The 21464-nt window shown below is 42.2% G+C and overlaps 2 protein-coding genes across 2 annotated transcripts in view; both read right to left on the bottom strand.

Moving 5' to 3' along the window:
- LOC135213356 (mucin-2-like) overlaps nt 1–11737 on the bottom strand; it is a 28899-nt gene extending 17162 nt beyond the window's left edge. Inside the window, exons 1-5 of the mRNA XM_064247334.1 lie at nt 10806–11737; nt 8931–10426; nt 7898–8311; nt 831–2084; nt 20–736 (exon numbers count right to left, since the gene is read on the bottom strand). Coding sequence (XP_064103404.1) covers nt 20–736; nt 831–2084; nt 7898–8311; nt 8931–10426; nt 10806–11737 — 4813 coding nt within the window. The remainder of the gene's footprint in view (nt 1–19; nt 737–830; nt 2085–7897; nt 8312–8930; nt 10427–10805) is intronic.
- Nucleotides 11738–12892: 1155 nt separating this feature from the next.
- Nucleotides 12893–21123, bottom strand: LOC135213355 (mucin-2-like). The gene is made up of 6 exons (XM_064247333.1): nt 20763–21123; nt 19637–19812; nt 16593–19496; nt 15267–16455; nt 13858–14023; nt 12893–13226 (listed from the first exon to the last, which is right to left on the bottom strand). Exons 1-6 carry the CDS (start codon nt 21121–21123, stop codon nt 12893–12895), a joined length of 5130 nt encoding a protein of 1709 aa, XP_064103403.1.
- Between the last annotated feature and the right edge of the window lie 341 nt (nt 21124–21464).

Below are 21464 nucleotides of genomic sequence, written 5' to 3'. Positions count from 1 at the left end.
GGAGTAGTTGTGGTTGGACCTGAAGTTGTGGTCTGAGCTGGAGTAGTTGTGGTTGGACCTGAAGTTGTGGTCTGAGCTGGATTAGTTGTGGTTGGACCTGAAGTTGTGGTCTGAGCTGGAGTAGTTGTGGTTGAACCTGAAGTTGTGGTCTGAGCTAGAGTAGTTGTGGTTGAACCTGAAGTTGTGGTGTGAGCTGCAGTTGTTGTAGTTGGACCTGAAATTGTGGTCTGAGCTAGAGTTGTGGTTGGACCTAAGGTTGTGGTGTGAGGCGGTGTTGTGGTGGTTAGACCTGAAGTTGTGGTCTGAGTTGGTGTTGTTGTGGTTAGACCTGAAGTTGTGGTCTGAGTTGGTGTTGTTGTGGTTAGACCTGAAGTTGTGGTCTGAGTTGGTGTTGTGGTGGTTAGACCTGAAGTTGTGGTCTGAGTTGGTGTTGTGGTTGTTAGACCTGAAGTTGTGGTCTGAGTTGGTGTTGTGGTTGTTGGACCAGAAGTTGTGGTCTGAGTTGGTGTTGTGGTTGTTAGACCTGAAGTTGTGGTCTGAGCTGGTGTTGTGGTAGTTGGACCAGAAGTTGTGGTCTGAGCTGATGTTGTGGTAGTTGGACCAGAAGTTGTCGTCTGAGCTGATGTTGTGGTAGTTGGACCTGAAGTTGTGGTCTGAGCTGTTGTTGTGGTGGTTAAACCTGAAGTTGTGGTCTGAGTTGGTGTTGTGGTTGTTAGACCTGAAGTTGTGGTCTGAGCTGTGTGTGTTAGGTGGACCTTGAAATTGTGTTTGAGCTGATGGTGTTAGTGGACAGAAGTTTGTGGTCTGAGCTGTTGTTGTGGTGGTTAAACCTGAAGTTGTGGTCTGAGTTGGTGTTGTGGTGGTTGGACCTGAAGTTGTGGTTTGAGCTGGTGTTGTGGTGGTTAGACTTGAAGTTGTGGTCTGAGCTGGTGTTGTGGTTGTTGGACCTGAAGTTGTGGTCTGAGCTGATGTTGTGGTAGTTGGACCAGAAGTTGTGGTCTGTGCTAGTGTTGTGGTGGTTGGACCTGAAGTTGTGTTCTGTGCTGGTGTTGTGGTTGTTGGACCTGAAGTTGTGTTCTGTGCTGGTGTTGTGGTGGTTAGACCTGAAGTTGTGTTCTGTGCTGGTGTTGTGGTTGTTGGACCTGAAGTTGTGTTCTGTGCTGGTGTTGTGGTTGTTGGACCTGAAGTTGTGGTCTGAGCTGGTGTTGTGGTGGTTAGACCAGAAGTTGTGTTCTGTGCTGGTGTTGTGGTGGTTGGACCTGAAGTTGTGTTCTGTGCTGGTGTTGTGGTGGTTAGACCTGAAGTTGTGTTCTGGCTGGTGTTGTTGGTTGTTGACACTGAAGTTGTGTCTGTGCTGGTGTGTGGTTTGTTGGACCTGAAGTTGTGTTCTGTGCTGGTGTTGTGGTTGTTGGACCTGAAGTTGTGTTCTGTGCTGGTGTTGTGGTGGTTGGACCTGAAGTTGTGTTCTGTGCTGGTGTTGTGGTTGTTGGACCTGAAGTTGTGTTCTGTGCTGGTGTTGTGGTTGTTGGACCTGAAGTTGTGTTCTGTGCTGGTGTTGTGGTGGTTGGACCTGAAGTTGTGTTCTGTGCTGGTGTTGTGGTGGTTAGACCATAAGTTGTGTTCTGTGCTGGTGTTGTGGTGGTTAGACCAGAAGTTGTGTTCTGTGCTGGTGTTGTGGTGGTTAGACCAGAAGTTGTGTTCTGTGCTGGTGTTGTGGTGGTTAGACCAGAAGTTGTGTTCTGTGCTGGTGTTGTGGTGGTTGGACCTGAAGTCGTTGTTTCTTGTGTCTGGTGTTGTGGTGGTTAGACCCAGAAAGTTGTGTTCTGTGCTGGTGTTGTGGTGGTTAGACCAGAAGTTGTTTTCTTCTGCTGGTGGTTGTTGGGTTGTTGGACCTGAAAGTTGGTGGTCTGAGCTGGGGCTGTGGTGGTGGTTTAGACCAGATGGTTTTGTTTCTTGTTGCTTGGCGGCTGTTGTGGTGGTTGGACCTGAAGTTGTGGTCTGAGCTGGTGTTGTGGTGATGGGAGATGGGGTTGTGGTGGTGGGAGATGGGGTTGTGGTTGTTGGTGCTGGGGTTGAGGTCGATGCTGATGAGGACATGAACAAAAACCAGTTATTATTACTTTTCTGCAATTTCCATTTTGTAATGTTTATTTCAGAGGCTACTGTTAATATTAATCACATAGAAATATTGACAAACTGTAGGGATAATTACAGTAATTACAAAATGATTACAGATAATAAGAAATAATCACAAAAGATTTCAACTCACATTTCTCATTCTTCAAAAACCCCAGGGGAAAGGTAGGGAAGTTTTTGAGAAAAAAATGACCTGATAAACCAAGACTTGGGACCCGTAAGCCGCAACTCCTTTTATTCCTTTCTTTCCTTTCACTCTCACTCCTTTCATATTATCTTTCTTCCATCTTACTTTCCACTTTCTCTTCAGGCCGATTATTCACAGTCAGGTTTACCTATCAGTTCTGCTGACAATTCTACTCTTTTGATGTAGACTCGCGTCCGTCGACCAGTCACAGGCAAACTGAAGGTAGACCCGACTGTGAATACCCTGCCTATCAATTGTTGCTAGTGCAACTGCGAGGTTTCCCTCCTGTTGAACCTTTAAAACCTTTGTACCCTCATTTCCCCTTCTGCGCTGAATGACATTGTATGTCCCAGTTCTTGACCTTTGTTTTAAATTTTAGGTTCCATTCCATTCCAAAATGAAAGACATGGATTTTGGGATGGAATGGAACATGAGATTGTGGGAAGTGATGGGAAAAACTCCTAGAAAAAACTGAGGTGTTGGATTAGTTAGAAGACATTCTATAAGAACCATTAAGAAAGTTATGGTTGAGAAATCAGTAAAAGCTTCCTTTTTGAGAAATAGAAAGAATTGTTGGAGTTCATGTGGAAGACATACTTCTTAAGAAACGAGACTATGTAGTTGAAGGAAATAAGAAAAATATTATTTTCAAATCCAAGCAGAGGGTTGGCTGGTGATGAGATAACTTTGAGTTACACTCTTTGATCAAGCTAGTTTAAGTTGCTTACAAAAGTAGTTTTATAATCAGTTTTTGCTATGTCGTTTAGCTTTTGGTAATGAATGTATAGAGTTATGTTCTTTTATCAGATTTCAAAGCATAAACAAAGCAACATTTGCCATCTGTACCTGTCGTAGTTTGTCCTTCCAAGCTACCGATAAGGATTGTCAGGACGTTAGTGGCATTGTTGACTGCTGCCGCAAGAGTCGCATCTTGACTGAGAGGAATTTCATTACTCTCTATCTTCTGCAAAATCTCTTGCAGCAAGTTGGTCATGCATTCAACCTCATCAACCAAACTGTTTGCTGTTACTTTTGCAAAGTAATCGATTAATTTGTCGAGGACACTTGCTATGGTGCCTGAGAGTGAATCTTGCACCCCACAGTAGGGTGATAGTGTCAGATTTCCTGAGACTGATGTATCGACACCATAGGTCAGGGCATTCCTTCTTCGCCTCTTCCCTGACTGGCCTCTGAGTATTGCGAGTAGCCTTCGCAAGTAGTCACGCGCTCTCCTCAATATTGGGATTAGCCTATTAGCAGCTGCATATCAAATGAACAAAAAATAATCAGTAGAAGAAGGCCTACATATGTTGCAAGGGAATAATTAAGGGAAAATGTATAACCAGACAAAACTTTTAGGTGGCTCAGTGATATTCCAAAATGAACCCATGTTTTAGGTTTCTTTTCCACTTTTTTTTTTAGATAGAATACTTTGTAATTTTTACTAAGTTATTCCAAAGGTTAGCTCGATATTTTATATACTACTGGAATATCTTCTTGCGTGTGGTGAGATTGAAAACTTACCTGACAGCTGAGTGGTGGTAGTTGTAGGAGTTGGTACTATGGTGGCAGGAGCTGTGGTTGTGGTTGGTGTCTGAGTTATGGTAGAAGATGCTGCTGTTGTGGTTGGTGTCAGAGAGAGAGCTGTTGTGGTTTGAGTTGAGGATATGGTTTGAGCTTTGGTAGTGGCTGTGGTTGGTGAAAGAGTTGTTGTGATTAGTGATGTAGTTGTAGTAGTTAAGGGTTGAATTGTAGTGGTTGATGATGGAGTTGTGGATGCGGCAGGGGTTGTTGGGGATGGTGATGGATTTGTTGTGGTTGATGCTGGGGTTGTTGTAGTAGGGCCTGAAGTTGTGGTCTGAGCTGGTGTTGTGGTTGTTGGACCTGAAGTTGTGGTCTGAGTTGGTGTTGAGGTTGTTGGACCCGAAGTTGTGGTCTGAGCTGGTGTTGTGGTTGTTGGACCTGAGGTTGTGGTATGAGCTGGTGTTGTGGTGGTTGGACCTGAAGATGTGGTATGAGTTGGTGTTGAGGTTGTAGGACCCGAAGTTGTGGTCTGAGTTGGTGTTGTGGTGGTTGGACCCGAAGATGTGGTCTGAGTTGGTGTTGAGGTTGTAGACCCAAGTTGTGGTCTGAGTTGTTGTTGTGGTGGTTGGACCTGAATTGTGGTCTGAGTTGGTGTGTGGTTTGTTTGGACCTGTTGTGGTCTGAGCTGGTGTTGAGTGGTTGGACCTGAGTTGTGTCTTGAGCTGGTGTTGTGGTTGTTGGACCTGAAGTTGTGGTCTGAGTTGGTGTTGTGGTGGTTGGACCTGAAGTTGTGGTCTGAGCTGGTGTTGAGGTGGTTGGACCTGAAGTTGTGGTCTGAGCTGGTGTTGAGGTGGTTGGACCTGAAGTTGTGGTCTGAGCTGGTGTTGTGGTTGTTGGACCTGAAGTTGTGGTCTGAGCTGGTGTTGTGGTTGTTGGACCTGAAGTTGTGGTCTGAGTTGGTGTTGTGGTTGTTGGACCCAAAGTTGTGGTTTGAGTTGGTGTTGTGGTTGTTGGACCTGAAGTTGTGGTCTGAGCTGGTGTTGTTGTTGGACCTGAAGTTGTGGTTTGAGTTGGTGTTGAGGTTGTTGGACCCGAAGTTGTGGTCTGAGCTGGTGTTGTGGTTGTTGGACCTGATGTTGTGGTCTGAGCTGATGTTTGTTTTTTGTTGGACCTGATGTGTGGGTCTGAGCTGGTGAGATATTTGGTTTTGACCAGAGGTTGTGGAATCTGAGCTGAGTGTGTTGTGTTTGGACTGAGGTGTGGGCTAGCTGAAATGTTGGAGATTGTGTACTGTTAGGTTCCTGGTGGTGAGCTGGTGTTGTTGGTTGGTTGGCCCTGAAGTTGTGGTCTGAGCTGGTGTTGAGATTGTTGGACCTGAAGTTGTGGTCTGAGCTGGTGTTGAGGTTGTTGGACTTGAAGTTGTGGTCTGAGCTGGTGTTGAGATTGTTGGACCTGAAGTTGTGGTCTGAGCTGGTGTTGGGTGGGGGTTGAGCTTGAAGTTGTGGTCTGACTGGTGTTGAGGATTGTTGGACCTGAAGTTGTGGTCTGAGCTGTGTTGTTGATGTTGGACCTGAATTGTGGTCTGAGCTGGTTGTTGAGGTTGTTGGACTTGAAGTTTTGTGGTCTGACTGGTTGTTGTGGTTGGTTGGCCCTGAATTGTGGTTCTAGCTGGTGTTGAGTTGTTGGACCTGAAGTTGTGGTCTGACTTGCTGGTGTTGTGGTGGGTGGCCCGGAGTTGTGTCTTAGCCTGTGTTTGAGCATGGTTGACCTGGAATTTGTGGTCTTGAGGCTTGTGGGTGAAGGTGGTTTGAGCTTGGGAAGTTGTGGTTTGAGTTGGTGTTGAGTTGTGGACCTGGAATTGTGTCTGAACTGTTAGGTTGTTGGACCTGAAGTTTGTGGTTTTGAGTTGGTGTTGAGGTTGGTTGGACCGAAGTTGGTGGTCTGGAGCTGTTGTTGTTGGTTTTGGACCTTGAATTGGTCCTTTGAAGTTGGTGTTGTGGTTAGTTGGATCTGAAGTTGTCTTTTGAGGTTGGTTGTGAGGTTTTTTGGTTTACCCTGAAGTTGTTGGTTGGAGCTGGTGTTGTGGTTGTTGGAACCGGAGTTGTGGTTTGAGTTGGTGTTGTGGGTTGTTGGACCCTGAAGTTGTGGTCCTTGAGCTGGTTGTTGGTGGTTGTTGGACCTGAAGTTGTGGTTCTGAAGCTGGTGTTTGTGGTTGTTGGACCTGAAGATTGTGGACTGCAGCTGGTGTTTTGGGTTGTTGGACCTAAGTTTGTGGTCCTGAGCTGTTGTGGTTTGGTTGGTGGACCTGAATTGTGGCTGGCTGGTGTTGTGGTGGTTGTTGGACCTGAAGTTGTGGACCTGAGCTGGTGTTTGTGGGTTGTTTGGAACCTTGAAGTTGTGGTCTGAGCTGTTGTGGTGGTTGTTGGACCTGAAGTTGTGGTCTGAGCTGGTTGTTGTGGTTGTTTGGACCTTAAGTGTGGTCCTAGCTGTTGTGGGTGGTTGTTGGCCCTGAAGTTGTGGTCTGAGCTGGTTGTGGTGGTTGTTGGACCTTGAAGGTTGTGGGTATGAGCTGGTTGTTGGTGGTTTGGTTGGGACCTGAAGTTGTTTCTGGTCTGGAGCTGGTTTGTTGGTGGTTGGTTTGGACCTGAAGGTTGTGAGGTCTGAGCTGTTTTGTGGTGGTTGTTGGAACCTGAAGTTTGTGGTCTTGAGCTGGTTTTGGTGGGTTGGTTTGGTAAACCTGAAGTTGTGGGTCTGAGCTGTTGGTTGGTGGTTTGTTGGAACCTGAAGTTGGTGGTCTGGAGCTGTGGTTGGTTGTTTGGCCCTGAAGGTTGTTGGTCTGAGCTGGTGTTTGGGGTTGTGGTTTGGGAGCCGGGGTTGTGGGGGTTTGGAGCTTGGGGTTGAGTAGGGTGGGAACTGGGGTTGTGGTTATTGGTGTTGGGGTTGAGGTTGTTGGTGCTGGGGTTGAGGTCGATGCTGATGAGGACATGAACAAAAACCAGTTATTATTACTTTTTTGCAATTTCCATTTTGTAATGTTTATTTCAGAAGCTACTTTTAATATTAATCACACAGAAATATTGATAAACTATAGGGATAATTACAGTAATTACAAAATGATTTCAGATAATAAGAAATAATCACGAAAGATTTCAACTCACATTTCTCATTCTTCAAAAACACCAGGGGAAAGGTAGGGAAGTTTTTGAGAGAAAAATGACCTGATAAACCAAGACTTGGGACCCGTAAGCCGCAACTCCTTTTATTCCTTTCTTTCCTTTCACTCTCACTCCTTTCATATTATCTTTCTTCCATCTTACTTTCCACTTTCTCTTCAGGCCGATTATTCACAGTCAGGTTTACCTATCAGTTCTGCTGACAATTCTACTCTTTTGATGTAGACTCTCGTCCGTCGACCAGTCACAGGCAAACTGAAGGTAGACCCGACTGTGAATACCCTGCCTATCAATTGTTGCTAGTACAACTGCGAGGTTTCCCTCCTGTTGCACCTTTAAAACCTTTGTACCCTCATTTTGCCTTCTGCGCTGAATGGCATTGTAGGTCCCAGTTCTTGACCTTTGTTTTAAATTTTAGGTTCCATTCCATTCCAAAATGAAAGACGGATTTTGGAATGGAATGGAACATGAGATTGTGTGAAGTGATGAGAAAAATAAACTCCTAGAAAAAAATGAGGTGTTGGATTAGTTGGAAGACATTCTATAAGAACCTTTAAGAAAGTAATGGTTGACAAATCAGAAAAAGCTTCCTTTTTGAGAAATAGAAAGAATTCCTGGAGTTCATGTGGAAGACATACTTCTTAGGAAACTGGACAATGTAGCTGAAGGAAATAAAAAAAATATTATTTTCAAATCCAAGCAGTGGGTTGGCTGGTGGAGTTATACCCTTGCATCAAGCTAGTTTAAGTTGCTTACAAAAGTAAAAGTTTTATAATGAGTTTTTGCTGTGTCGTTTAGCTTTTGGTAATGGATGTATAGACCTAGGTTTTGTTATCAGATTTCAAAGCATAAACAAAGCAACAATTGCCATCTGTACCTGTCGTAGTTTGTCCTTCCAAGTCACTGATAAGGGCTGTTAGGACGTTAGTGGCATTGTCGACTGCTGCCGCCAGAGTCGCATCTTGACTGAGAGGAATTTCATTACTCTCTATCTTCTTCAAAATCTCTTGCAGCAAGTTGGTCATGCATTCAACCTCATCAACCAAACTGTTTGCTGTTACTTTGGCAAAGTAATCGATTAATTTGTCGAGGACACCTGTTATGGTGCCTGAGAGTGAATCTTGCACCCCACAGTAGGGTGATAGTGTCAGATTTCCTGAGACTGATGTATCGACACCATAGGTCAGGGCACTCCTTCTTCGCCTCTTCCCTGACTGGCCTCTGAGTCTTGCGGCTAGGCTCCGTAAGTAGTCACGTGCTCTCCTCAGTATCGCAAGCAGCCTATTAGTAGCTGGAAATCAAATCGAGGCAACAAAAAATCAGTATATGAAGGCGGTAAATGCATACACATATTGCAAGGGAATAATCAGGGGAAAAATGTATAATCAGACAAGAGCTGTAGGTGACTCAGTGATTTGGAAGCATATTTCAGAATGATCTCATGTTTTGTTTGTTTGTTTTTGTTTAGATAAATTCATTTCTATTTTTTGCCTGGCGAATTTGAAATGGTTTGTAAATAGCATAGAAATTCATGAGGTTTTTTGGCAAGCACTGATGGTTTTGATAAACTTCCAATGCTGGATTCAGCTCTTTAGCCTTTCTTTATTCTCCTATTGCATTGCATATGGTCATTTAGAGTTAATATCTTCTACTTCTTTTACAATGCTTTTTTTAAAGATATTGATAATCATGCTTAGAATACTCCAGTAGATAGTAGACAGTAACTTTGTTAAATTACAGTTTCATTTATTGCTGTTCATCCCATCATTTCGCAGACCAGAATAATATTTCCTTGCTTGATAATTTTTTCTATTTAGTTTTCTTCAAACTGTATTAAATTATTCCAAAGGATAGCTAGCTATTTTAAATATTACCGGAATATCTTGCGTGTGGTGAGAATGAAAACTTACCTGACAGCTGAGTGGTGGTAGTTGTAGGAGTTGGTACTGTGGTGGTAGGAGCTGGTGGTGTAGTTGGTGCTTGAGTCGTAGTTGGTTCTTGAGTTGTGGTTGGTGCTTGAGTTGTAGTAGAAGATGCTGCTGTTGTGGTTGGTGTCAGAGAGAGAGCTGTTGTGGTTTGAGTTGAGGATGTAGATTGAGCTTTGGTAGTGGCTGTGGTTGGTGAAAGAGTTGTTGTAGTTAGTGATGGAGTTGTAGTGGTAGGTGATATAGTTGTAGTGGTTGGTGATGGAGTTGTAGTGGTTGGTGATGGAGATGTAGTGGTTGGTGACTGAGTTGTTGTGGTTGCTGCAGGGGTTGTTGTCGCTACTATAGAGGTTGTTGTGGTTGGTGATGGAGTTGTTGTTGGGGTTGTTGTGGTTGGTGATTGAGTTATGGTAGTAGATGGAGCTGTTGTCGTTGCTGCAGGGGTTGTTGTGGTTGGTGATGGAGATGTTGTGGTTGCTACAGGGGTTACGGTTGGAGATGGAGATGTTGAGGTTGCTGCAGGGGTTGTGGTTGGTGATGGAGTTGTTGTTATCACTGCAGTGGTCGTTGTGGTTGGTGATGAAATTGTTGTGGTTGGTGCAGGGGTTGTCGTGGTTGGAGATGGAGTTGTTGTAGTTGCTGATTGAGTTGTTGTGGTTGGTGATGGAGTTGTAGTAGTTATTGATTGAGTTGTTGTGGTTGGCAATTGAGATGTAGTAGTTGGTGACTGAGTTGTGGTTGGTGATTGAGATGTAGTGGTTGGTGACTGAGTTGTGGTTGGTGATAGAGATGTAGTGGTTGGTGATTGAGTTGTGGTTGGTGATTGAGATGTAGTGGTTGGTGACTGAGTTGTGGTTGGTGATTGAGATGTAGTGGTTGGTGATTGAGTTGTCGTGGTTGGTGATTGAGTTGTTGTGGTTTGTGATAGAGATGTAGTGGTTGGTGACTGAGTTGTGGTTGGTGGTTGAGTTGTTGTGGTTGGTGATTGAGATGTAGTGGTTGGTGATTGAGTTGTCGTGGTTGGTGATTGAGTTGTTGTGGTTTGTGATTGAGATGTAGTGGTTGGTGACTGAGTTGTGGTTGGTGGTTGAGTTGTCGTGGTTGGTGATTGAGTTGTTGTGGTTGGTGATTGAGATGTAGTGGTTGGTGATTGAGAGGTAGTGGTTGGTGATGGAGTTGTTGTGGTTGGTGACTGAGAGGTAGTGGTTGGTGATGGAGTTGTTGTGGTTGGTGATTGAGAGGTAGTGGTTGGTGATGGAGTTGTTGTGGTTGGTGATTGAGAGGTAGTGGTTGGTGATGGAGTTGTTGTGGTTGGTGATTGAGAGGTAGTGGTTGGTGATGGAGTTGTTGTGGTTGGTGATTGAGAGGTAGTGGTTGGTGATGGAGTTGTTGTGGTTGGTGATTGAGAGGTAGTGGTTGGTGATGGAGTTGTTGTAGTTGGTGATTGAGATGTAGTGGTTGGTGATGGAGTTGTTGTAGTTGGTGATTGAGATGTAGTGGTTGGTGATGGAGTTGTTGTGGTTGGTGATTGAGAGGTAGTGGTTGGTGATGGGAGTTGTTGTGGTGGGTGATTGAGAGGTAGTGGTTGGTTGGATGAGTTGTGTGGTTGGATGAATTGAGATGTAGTGGTTGGTGATGGAGTTGTTGTGGTTGGTGATTGAGATGTAGTGGTTGGTGATTGAGTTGTAGTGGTTGGTAATTGAGATGTAGTGGTTGGTGATGGAGTTGTTGTGGTTGGTGATTGAGAGGTAGTAGTTGGTGATGGAGTTGTTGTGGTTGGTGATTGAGTTGTCGTGGTTGGTAATTGAGATGTAGTGGTTGGTGTGAGTTTGTGTTAGTTGGTTGTAGGTTGTTGATTGCCCAGATGTAGTGGTTGGTGATTGAGTTGTCGTGGTTGGTAATTGAGATGTAGTGGTTGGTGATGGAGTTGTTGTAGTTGGTGATTGAGTTGTCGTGGTTGGTAATTGAGATGTAGTGGTTGGTGATGGAGTTGTTGTGGTTGGTGATTGAGAGGTAGTGGTTGGTGATTGAGTTGTCGTGGTTGGTAATTGAGATGTAGTGGTTGGTGATGGAGTTGTTGTGGTTGGTGATTGAGAGGTAGTGGTTGGTGATGGAGTTGTTGTAGTTGGTGATTGAGTTGTAGTGGTTGGTGATTGAGTTGTCGTGGTTGGTGATTGAGATGTAGTGGTTGGTGATGGAGTTGTTGTGGTTGGTGATTGAGAGGTAGTGGTTGGTGATGGAGTTGTTGTGGTTGGTGATTGAGAGGTAGTGGTTGGTGATTGAGTTGTCGTGGTTGGTGATTGAGATGTAGTGGTTGATGATGGAGTTGTTGTGGTTGGTGATTGAGATGTAGTGGTTGGTGATGGAGTTGTTGTGGTTGGTGATTGAGAGGTAGTGGTTTGTGATGGAGTTGTAGTTGGTGATTGAGAGGTAGTGGTTGGTGATTGAGTTGTCGTGGTTGGTAATTGAGATGTAGTGGTTGGTGATGGAGTTGTTGTGGTTGGTGATTGAGAGGTAGTGGTTGGTGATGGAGTTGTAGTTGGTGATTGAGAGGTAGTGGTTGGTGATTGAGTTGTCGTGGTTGGTAATTGAGATGTAGTGGTTGGTGATGGAGTTGTTGTGGTTGGTGATTGAGAGGTAGTGGTTGGTGATGGAGTTGTTGTGGTTGGTGATTGAGAGGTGGTGGTTGGTGATTGAGTTGTCGTGGTTGACGGTTGAGATGTAGTGGTTGGCGACGAAGTTGTGGTAGATGCTGCTGAGGAAATAAATGGTAAATTGTGAATGGGAGACATTTGATGCTGTTCATATTTCCTATGTCACCTGAGACATTCTTATTATATTATATATAATTTAAAATTTCATTGACTTGCAAATGTGTTTGGATGAAGGGTATGTTTTCAGTGAGTCAAGTTAAAATTATTATTACACAATCCTGGATTGAATTTAGTCATTATTTATTATTAGAAGTATTTAAATATCTATCTTTCTACCTCAGCTTTATGTTTTTCCTAGCAAATTCCTGTTAATTTTAACAGAAGTATTTAAAGAAGAAAATTATAGAACTGAATAATGTTTATTTAGATGGAAGGAATACTGGAGCAAGTTTTTTTTTTTTTTTTACTTCTGTTTGGAGTGGTTACCAAGCAATTAATAAATTTTTTTTATTATCTAATTCAGGCCCTATTTAAAGAACTTTTTTTTATTCAAATCTGAATCATACCCTGCACATCAGAAAGTGTACTGGGACGACTTAAATAAACTACTTGGACTTTGTTATGCCATAAAATCTTTGTATTGACAATTGTAAGAAATGATTGAAAAATATTTGTGGGGACACTGTTGGGTACTGCTAGTCCCTTCCAACACTCAGAAAGCTACACAATTACAAATATATATTATTTCATACTATCTATGGTTACGTGATATTCTTGTTTTCGTTTTTGGCCCTGAAGGGAGTATTCCCAGAATAGCCAGGGAACAGCTTTATATATTCTTTCAGAATTTAGTTAATACGTTTAAGTGTAACAAACCGAATCAGATGTCTCTTATAATTAAATTTTTACATATTCATCAGTAGGTATTTCAGACCGCATCACAAGGTTTTTTTTATGTGAAAAAACCCATGTTGGTGTACTGGAGCATATCTTATGAATTTTGCCATGTGGTCTCCCAGAACCTGTGTAAAAGTGGAAACTATAGAATAAACACTTTTGAAGGGTAACATTTGAGAAAGACTCAAAGGGGATATGTTAAGAATTGATCTGGAAGATGCCTTAATAACTTAGTTATTTTGGTATACTTGACTTCTAACTCTAAGGTGAAACCATTCCTGTAGGTAGATCTATGTGCATGAGAAATGAATATGTAAAAGTATTATTTACACTGTGGTTTTCAAATTTGGAGATGAACTATTTCTGCCAGTAGTTTGTTTCCTCATTTTTGTACATTTAGAATTTCAAGGCAAAATTCGTAATTCCTTTACCTGTTGACGTTTGTCCTTCCAGTTGTTGGATAAGTGCAGATACCGCCAAAACAGCGTTGTCGATTTTGGCTGCCAAAGCCGCATCTGTAACATTGGCGATTTCTCCACTCTCCAACTTTGCAACTACTTCTGAGAGCAATAAAGTCATGCATTCAGCCTCGTCAGGTGAAGTGCTTGTTTGTGCATTGAGGAAGTAGTCAGTTATAGTGCTGATGACCTCTGCAATAGAGCCTGTGACTGAATTTTGCACACCACAGTATGGTGATATCGTCAGGTTTCCAGAAACTGATGTATCTATGCTGTAGGTAAAGACATTCCTTCTGTGTCTCTTCCCTGATTGGCCTCGGAATCTCGCTGCCATCCTCTGTAAGAGGCCTCGGGCTCTCCTCAAACTTGCGAGCAGCCTCTGTTGAGCTGGAAACCAAATGAAGGCAAAAGAAAATGAGTTGATGAATTGGTTCATTCCCAAAGCATTGGAGCTACTGAACCAAAAAGCTACTTAGCAAAATTCTTAGGCATGTTGAAGATGAGCTTATATGCATATTTGTTTTAAAGTCATCTGAACATTTTTTTCTTTGCTGATAGAATTTTCTTGAAAATAATCTCATTATATGTCACACACCGAAATTACTATTGCGGTAGCAACCTAACCCAACCCAACTTAACCTAAACTAGTGACATAGCAAAAAAAAAAAAAAAAAAAAAAAAAAAAAAGGGCTGCTGCAATACTAGTATACAACTCAGAAATTTGCCTCTGATTTTAGTAAACCTGGGAAACAAACACTAACTCTTCATAATGATTTTTGGGTTAAGATTCTTTTAAATCTAATTAGTGCAATTAAATTCCTCATGAAAACACATGTTTTGAGATCTGGACACCACAGTAGTTTAAAATCACAAAGATGAATTGAAAAGATGTTGAAGGCTGACCTTCTTGCAAGGTCCTTGTGACTATGAATTTTAATACCAAATCTTTGTGTGCGAATAGTAAAGAAATGGAGATAATCAGAGGGCATTAAAACATTTCCACATTTCGATTTGAGAAAATTGAGATTTTCACTTTCAGAGTAAGTGGTTTGGTTTTGGCTAAATGTACCTGAAAAGTGTGAAAATAAATGTGCTAATTTGAAAAATTAGCGTTTTCTTCCTTGATGAACTTATCATGTTATCTCATGATTTACATATAAGTACATTGCAGGTAATCTTGCTGCGTCAGACCTAAGCTCAATTTTGTTCGCACAAAAAAACCAGGCTTAAGTTGTAAGAAATAAAAAAAAATGTTATTGTAGAATTTTGTTCCTGTTGATTACACCAATCAACCATCTGATAGATAAATATTTCCTCTGGTTTGAAATTTTCTTTTGTAGTCAATTATTGGAATTTTATCCCTATGTCCAATCAGTTGATGTGTAAATCAAGTTCAATGATAAATTATTGAAGACAAATGTCAGTATTTATTTCAAGGTTTATTCTCTGACTTTTTCAAGTGAAAGTTACAAACTATGGAATAGTTATGCAATTAGAATTTGCCATAGAATACAAGAGGGATGGGTATAGCTGGTATTTACCTGTGCTAACAAGTACATTTTGAAATTAGGAAACAGAGTGATTGCAGTTTTCTGTATAAGGTTAGATAAGTAAAAACAGATGATGGTGCTTTCACTGGAAATGCCTCAGGAAAGGACAAAGGAAGTAATATTTGCCACGCCAGAAGATAATTTACAATTATTCACTTGTTCCACACAAAAAATCAGAAAAATTACATTTTGTCATCATCAAACCAAGTTGTAAAATCTCTTTGGCATACACACTTTACCTGTTAAGCCCCCTTTCTTGTGTTAAAGTCAATAAGTGGTACCTTGATGGTAATATGAGCATTTTCCATCTTTTAATTTTCATTCAAATATTTTTTGTTCTTATGTAATAATATAATATTTTTATTAGAACAGATATCTTCGTTCAAGAAGTACAGTTTAAACTGCAACCGTTATTCTTGAAAATGATTTCTTGAAAATCATTATCATACTTAAGCAGATGTACTATAGTCTTGATACATCTGCATCGTTGCCTCATTATGACAGAAGTAATTAATATTTGCATTTCACAACTGTCACATTTTTCAGCTACATTTCGAAAATTTCTTCACCTCAAAATTCAAGAGAAAAAAAATTGACGCGTCCTTCAGTATACTAAGCAAGCATAGATGTATTTCATTTGTATTTTTACTAAAAGTTCCATTATTATGAAATAAAGACAAATACTTTTAGTTACACAGTCCGTAATCATATCACAAATACTTTTGAAAAATTCGTGATGCATGCGATGGGGAGAAAACCTACCTGAGATGGTAGTAGTTGGAGTTGGAGTTGTAGGAGGAGCTGGGGCTGTGGTTGATGGTTGAGTTGTAGTTGGAGCTGCTGCTGTTGTGGATGTTGTTAGGGAACGAGTTGTTGTGCTTTGAGTTGAGGATGTTGTAGTTTGAGCTGGGGTGGATATTGGTGGTGATGGAGACGTCGTGGTTGATGCAGGAGTTGTTGTAGTTGGTGATGAAGCTGTTGTTACTACAGGGGTTGTTGTTGGAGATGGAGTTATTGTGGTTGTGGTAGTTGGTGATGGAGTTGTCGTGATTGCTAAAGTGGTTGTGGTGGTTGGTGATGGACGAGTTGGAGTTGCTGCAGAGGTTGTTGTGGTTGCTGCTGTGGTCGTTGTTGTTAGAGATGGAGTTGTTGTGGTTGCTGTAGGGGTTGTTGTTGCAGATGGAGTTGTGGTTGCTGCAGTGGTTGTTGTGGTTGGTGATGGAGTTGTTGTAGTTGCTGCAGGGGTTGTTGTTTTTGGAGATGTTGTAGTTGCTGCAGAGGTTGTTGTGGTTGGTGATTGAGATGTGGTTTCTGCAGGGGTTGTTGTTAGAGATGAAGTTGTTGTGGTTGCTGCAGGAGTTGTTGTGGTTGGTGATGGAGTTGTAATGGTTGCTCCAGGAGTTGTGGTTGCCCCAGGGGTTGTGGTTGGTGTTAGACTTGTTGTGGTTGCAGCAAGGGCTGTTGTTGTTGCTGGAGGAGTTGTTTTGGTTGCTGCAACAGTTGTTGTAGTTGGCGATGGAGTAGTCATGGTTTCTGCTGGGGTAGTTGTGGTTGGTGAAGGAGTTGTGGTTGCTGCAGAGGTTGTGGTTGATAATAGAGTCATTGTGGTTACTGCATGAGTTGTTGTTGGTGATTGAGTTGTTGTGGTTGCTGCAGGGGTTGTTGTGGAGGCTGCAGGAGTTGTTGTGGTTGCTGCAGGAGTTGTTGTTGTTAGAGACTGAGTTGTAGTGGTTGCTGCAGGAGTTGTAGTTGGTGATTGAGTTGTTGTGGTTGCTGCAGGTGTTGTTGTAGTTGGTGATTGAGTTGTGGTTGCTGCATGAGTTGTTGTTAGTGACTGAGTTGTAGTGGTTGCTGCAGGAGTTGTTGTGGTTGCTGCAGGAGTTGTAGTTGGTGATTGAGTTGTTGTAGTTACTGCAAGAGTTGTTTGTATGTTGATTGAGTGTTGAGTGTTCTGCGAGTTGTAATTGGTGATTGATTGTGTTATGCGCAGTTGTTGTAGTTGCTGCAGGTGTTGTTGTAGTTGCTGCAGGTGTTGTTGTAGTTGGTGATTGAGTTGTGGTTGCTGCAGGAGTTGTTGTTGTTAGTGACTGAGTTGTAGTTGGTGATTGAGTTGTTGTGGTTGCTGCAGGTGTTGTTGTAGTTGGTGATTGAGTTGTTGTTGTTGTTGGTGCAAGAAGTTTGTAGTTTGTTGCTAGGTGGTGATTGAGTTGTTGTAGTTGCTGCAAGAGTTGTTGTAGTTGGTGATTGAGTTGTAGTTGCTGCAGGAGTTGTTGTTGTTGGTGATTGAGTTGTAGTGGTTGCTGCAGGAGTTGTTGTTGTTGGTGATTGAGTTGTGGTGGTTGCTGCAGGAGTTGTTGGTGATTGAGTTGTTGCAGTTGCTGCAGGAGTTGTTATGGTTGGTGATTGAGTTGTTGTGGTTGCTACAGGAGTTGTTGTGGTTCGTGATTGAGTTGTTGTAGTTGCTGCAGGGGTTGTTGTGGTTGCTGCAGGAGTTGTTGTGGTTAGTAATTGAGTTGTTGTGGTTGCTGCAGGAGTTGTTGTGGTTAGTAATTGAGTTGTTGTGCTTGCTGCAGGAGTTGTTGTGGTTAGTAATTGAGTTGTTGTGGTTGCTGCAGGGGTTGTTGTGGTTGGTGATTGAGTTGTTGTGGTTGCTGCAGGGGTTGTTGTGGTTGCTGCAGGAGTTGTTGTGGTTAGTGATTGAGTTGTTGTGGTTGCTGCAGGAGTTGTTGTGGCTAGTGATTGAGTTGTAGTTGCAGCAGGTGTTGTTGTAGTTGGTGATTGAGTCGTTGTGGTTGCTGCAGCAGTTGTTGTTGATGACTGAGTTGTTGTGGTTGCTGCAGGAGATGTTGTGGTTGGTGATTGAGTTGTTGTAGTTGCTGCAAGAGTTGTTGTAGTTGGTGATTGAGTTGTTGTAGTTGCTGCAGGTGTTGTTGTAGTTCGTGATTGAGTTGTTGTGGTTGCTGCAGGAGTTGTTGTTGTTGTTGGTAATTGATTTATTGTGGTTGCTGCAGAAGTTGTTGTTGGTGATTGAGTTGTTGTAGTTGCTGCAGGAGTTGTAGTTGGTGATTGAGTTGTAGTGGTTGCCACAGGAGTTGTTGTTGTTGGTGATTGAGTTGTTGTGGTTGCTGCAGCAGTTGTTGTTGATGACTGAGTGGTTGTGGTTGCTGCAGGAGATGTTGTGGTTGGTGATTGAGTTGTTGTAGTTGCTGCAAGAGTTGTTGTAGTTGGTGATTGAGTTGTTGTAGTTGCTGCAGGTGTTGTTGTAGTTCGTGATTGAGTTGTGGTTGCTGCAGGAGTTGTTGTTGTTGGTAATTGAGTTGTTGTGGTTGCTGCAGGAGTTGTTGTTGGTAATTGAGTTGTTGTGGTTGCCACAGGAGTTGTTGTTGTTGGTGATTGAGTTGTAGTTGATGCAGGAGTTGTTGTGGTTGCTGCAGGAGTTGTTGTGGTTGCTGCAGGAGTTGTTGTGGTTGGTGATTGAGTTGTTGTGGTTGCTGCAGCAGTTGTTGTTGTTGTGACTGATTGGTTGTGGTTGCTGCAGGAGATGTTGTGGTTGGTGATTGAGTTGTAGTTGCTGCAAGAGTTGTAGTTGGTGAATGAGTTGTTGTCGTTGTTGCTGCAGGTGTTGTTGTAGTTGGTGATTGAGTTGTGGTTGCTGCAGGAGTTGTTGTTGTTGGTAATTGAGTTGTTGTGGTTGCTGCAGGAGTTGTGGTTGGTGATTGAAGTTGTTGTAGTTGCTGCAGGAGTTGTTGTTAGTGATTGAGTTGTGGTTACTGCAGGAGTTGTTGTTGTTAGTGATTGAGTTGTAGTGGTTGCTGCAGGAGTTGTTGTTGACAATAGAGTTGTTGGGGTTGCTGCAGGAGTTGTTGTTGTTGATGATTGAGTAGTTGTAGTTGCTGCAAAAGTTGTTGTAGTAGGTGATTGAGTTGTTGTAGTTGCTGTAGATGTTGTTGTAGCTGGTGATTGAGTTGTTGTGGTTGCTGCAGGAGTTGTTGTTGATTGAGTTGTAGTGGTTACTGCAGGAGTTGTTGTTGTTGGTGATTGAGTTGTTGTGGTTACTGCAGGAGTTGTTGTTGTTGGTGATTGAGTTGTAGTGGTTGCTGCAGGAGCTGTTGTTGTTGGTGATTGAGGGGTTGTGGTACTGCAGGAGTGTTGTTGTGGTGATGGAGTGTAGTGTGTCGCTGCAGGAGTTGTTGTGGTTGGTGATTGAGTTGTTGTGGTTGCTGCAGGAGTGGTGGTTGCTGCAAGAGTTGTTGTAGTAGGTGATTGTGTTGTTGTAGTTGCTACAGGAGTTGTTGTTGTTGGTGATTGAGTTGTAGTGGTTGCTGCAGGGGTTGTTGTGGTTGTTGGTGATTGAGTTGTGGTTACTGCAGGAGTTGTTGTTGTTAGTAATTGAGTTGTAGTGGTTGTTGCACGAGTTGTTGTGGTTGGTGATTGAGTTGTAGTGGTTGCTGCAGGAGTTGTTGTTGTTGGTGACTGAGTTGTTGTGGTTACTGCAGGAGTGGTTGTTGTTGGTGATTGAGTTGTAGTGGTTGCTGCAGGAGTTGTGGTTGGTGATTGAGTTGTTGTGGTTGCTGCAGATGTTGTTGTAGTTGGTGATTGAGTTGTTGTTGATTGAGTTGTAGTGGTTGCTGCAGGATTTGTTGTTGTTGGTGATTGAGTTGTTGTGGTTACTGCAGGAGTTGTTGTTGTTGGTGATTGAGTTGTAGTGGTTGCTGCAGGAGTTGTTGTAGTTGGTGATTGAGTTGTTGTGGTTGCTGCAGGAGTGGTGGTTGCTGCAAGAGTTGTTGTAGTAGGTGATTGTGTTGTTGTCGTTGCTACAGGAGTTGTTGTTGTTGGTGATTGAGTTGTAGTGGTTGCAGCAGGGGTTGTTGTGGTTGCTACATGAGTTGTTGTTGTTGATTGAGTTGTGGTTGCTGCAGGAGTTGTTGTTGGTGATTGAGTTGTGTGGTTGCTACAGGAGTTGTTGTTGGTGATTGAGTTGTTGTGGTTGCTTTAAGGGTTGTTGTGGTTGCTGCAGGTGTTGTTGTAGTTGGTGATTGTGTGGTTGAGGTTGCCGTAAGGGTTGTTGTGGTTGCTGCAGGAGTTGTCGTGGTTGGTGATTGAGTTGTAGAGGTTGCTGCAAGGGTTGTTGCGGTTGGTGATTGAGTTGTTGTGGTTGCTGCAGGTGTTGTTGGGGTTGGTGATTGAGTTGTAGTGGTTGCTGAAGGAGTTGTTGTGGTTATCGATTGAGTTGTAGTTGTTGCTGCAATGGTTGTTGTAGTTGGTGATTGAGTTGTTGTGGATCGTGAAGAAGTTGTGGTAGATGCTGCTGTGAAAATAAATGGCAAATGGTGAACATCAGACATTTAAGTTTTATAGTTTTATATCATCTTAGACATTCTTAGAATATTTTAAATCCTAGTTAATCCCATGAAATATGATTTAAAAAGTAATTGGCTTACAAATGCGTATGGGTAAAGGGTATGTTTGATACTTTGTACCTCAAAGTTGTGTTTTTCCTAGTATACTTTTTTTATTTTAACAGAGGTATTTAAAGATGAAAATTGAAGACCTGCTTAACATTTATGAGAATTTACGAAATATTGGAGCAAGTTTTTTTTTACTTATGTTAGGACTGGTTACCAGGCTACTGTGGGCCAGTGGGGGCTGATGCTAGTCCCCTTTAATACTCAGAACGCTACATATTCACAAATATATATAAGTTTATACTATCTGTGGATATCTAGACATTCTTGTTTTCTTTCTTGGCTCTGATACGAGTATTCTCAGAATAGCCAGGGAACTGCTGTACATATTTTGTGCAGAATCTGGTTAATACAACTAGGTGTAACAAACTGAGACAGATATGTCTTTTAATTATTTTTTGGAAAAATAATCAATAGGTGTTTCACACTGCATTCAAAAATTTTTTTCTTATCGGGCACATCTTATGAGATGTGGCATATGGTCTCCCAGAACCTATGTAAAATTGGGAACTACAAGAGTCACTTTTAAATGATAACCTTTAGGAAAACCATAAGGGAATATATCAAGAATTGGTTTGGATGATACCTTATTAACTTAGTTGTTTTGGTATAATTGACTTCTGACTCTAAGAGGAAACCTTTCTTGTAGGTAGATTTATATGGATGAGAGATGAATATACAGAAATATTATTTACAATGTGGTTTTCAAATATTGAAGTGGACTTGTTTTTCAGGTATTTGCTTTCTCTTTAGTATGCTAAGAATTTCCAGTCAAAATTCGTAATATCTTTACCTGTTGACGCTTGTCCTTCCAGTTGTTGGATAAGTGTAGATAGCGTCAAGACAGCACTGTCGATTTTGGCTGCCAAAGCCGCATCTGTAATATTAGCGATTTCTCCACTTTCCAACTTTGTAACTACTTCTGAGAGCAAGTTAGTCATGCATTCAGCCTCGTCAGGTGAACTACTTGTTTGTGCATTAAGGAAGTAGTCAGTTATATTGCTGATGACCTCTGCAATAGAGCCTGTGACTGAATTTTGCACACCACAGTATGGTGATATCGTCAGGTTTCCAGAAACTGATGTATCTATGCTGTAGGTAAAGACATTCCTTCTGTGTCTCTTCCCTGATTGGCCTCGGAATCTCGCTGCCATCCTCTGTAAGAGGCCTCGGGCTCTCCTCAAACTTGCGAGCAGCCTCTGTTGAGCTGAAAACCAAATGAAGGTAAAAGAAAATGAGTGGAGGAGTCAGTTGATGAATTGGTTCATTTCCAAAGCATTGGAGCTACTGAACCAAAAAGCTACTTAGCAAATTTCTTAGGCATGTTGGAGATGAGCTTATATGCATATTTGTTTTAAAGTCATCTGAACATTTTTTTCATTGCTGAGTGAATCTGAAATGGGATTTAGAAAGCCCTTGAAATGTATTTGTTCTTGATGTGTGTAAAAAATGTATGTGTCTTTTGGCGGAGGTGATATAATATAAATAAACTTTT

This window comes from Macrobrachium nipponense, chromosome 42, assembly GCF_015104395.2.
Source record: "Macrobrachium nipponense isolate FS-2020 chromosome 42, ASM1510439v2, whole genome shotgun sequence".
NCBI classification, from domain to species: domain Eukaryota; kingdom Metazoa; phylum Arthropoda; class Malacostraca; order Decapoda; family Palaemonidae; genus Macrobrachium; species Macrobrachium nipponense.
The sequence above is the reverse complement of the archived record's forward strand: the minus strand, read 5'-3'. Positions and strand labels throughout refer to the sequence as shown.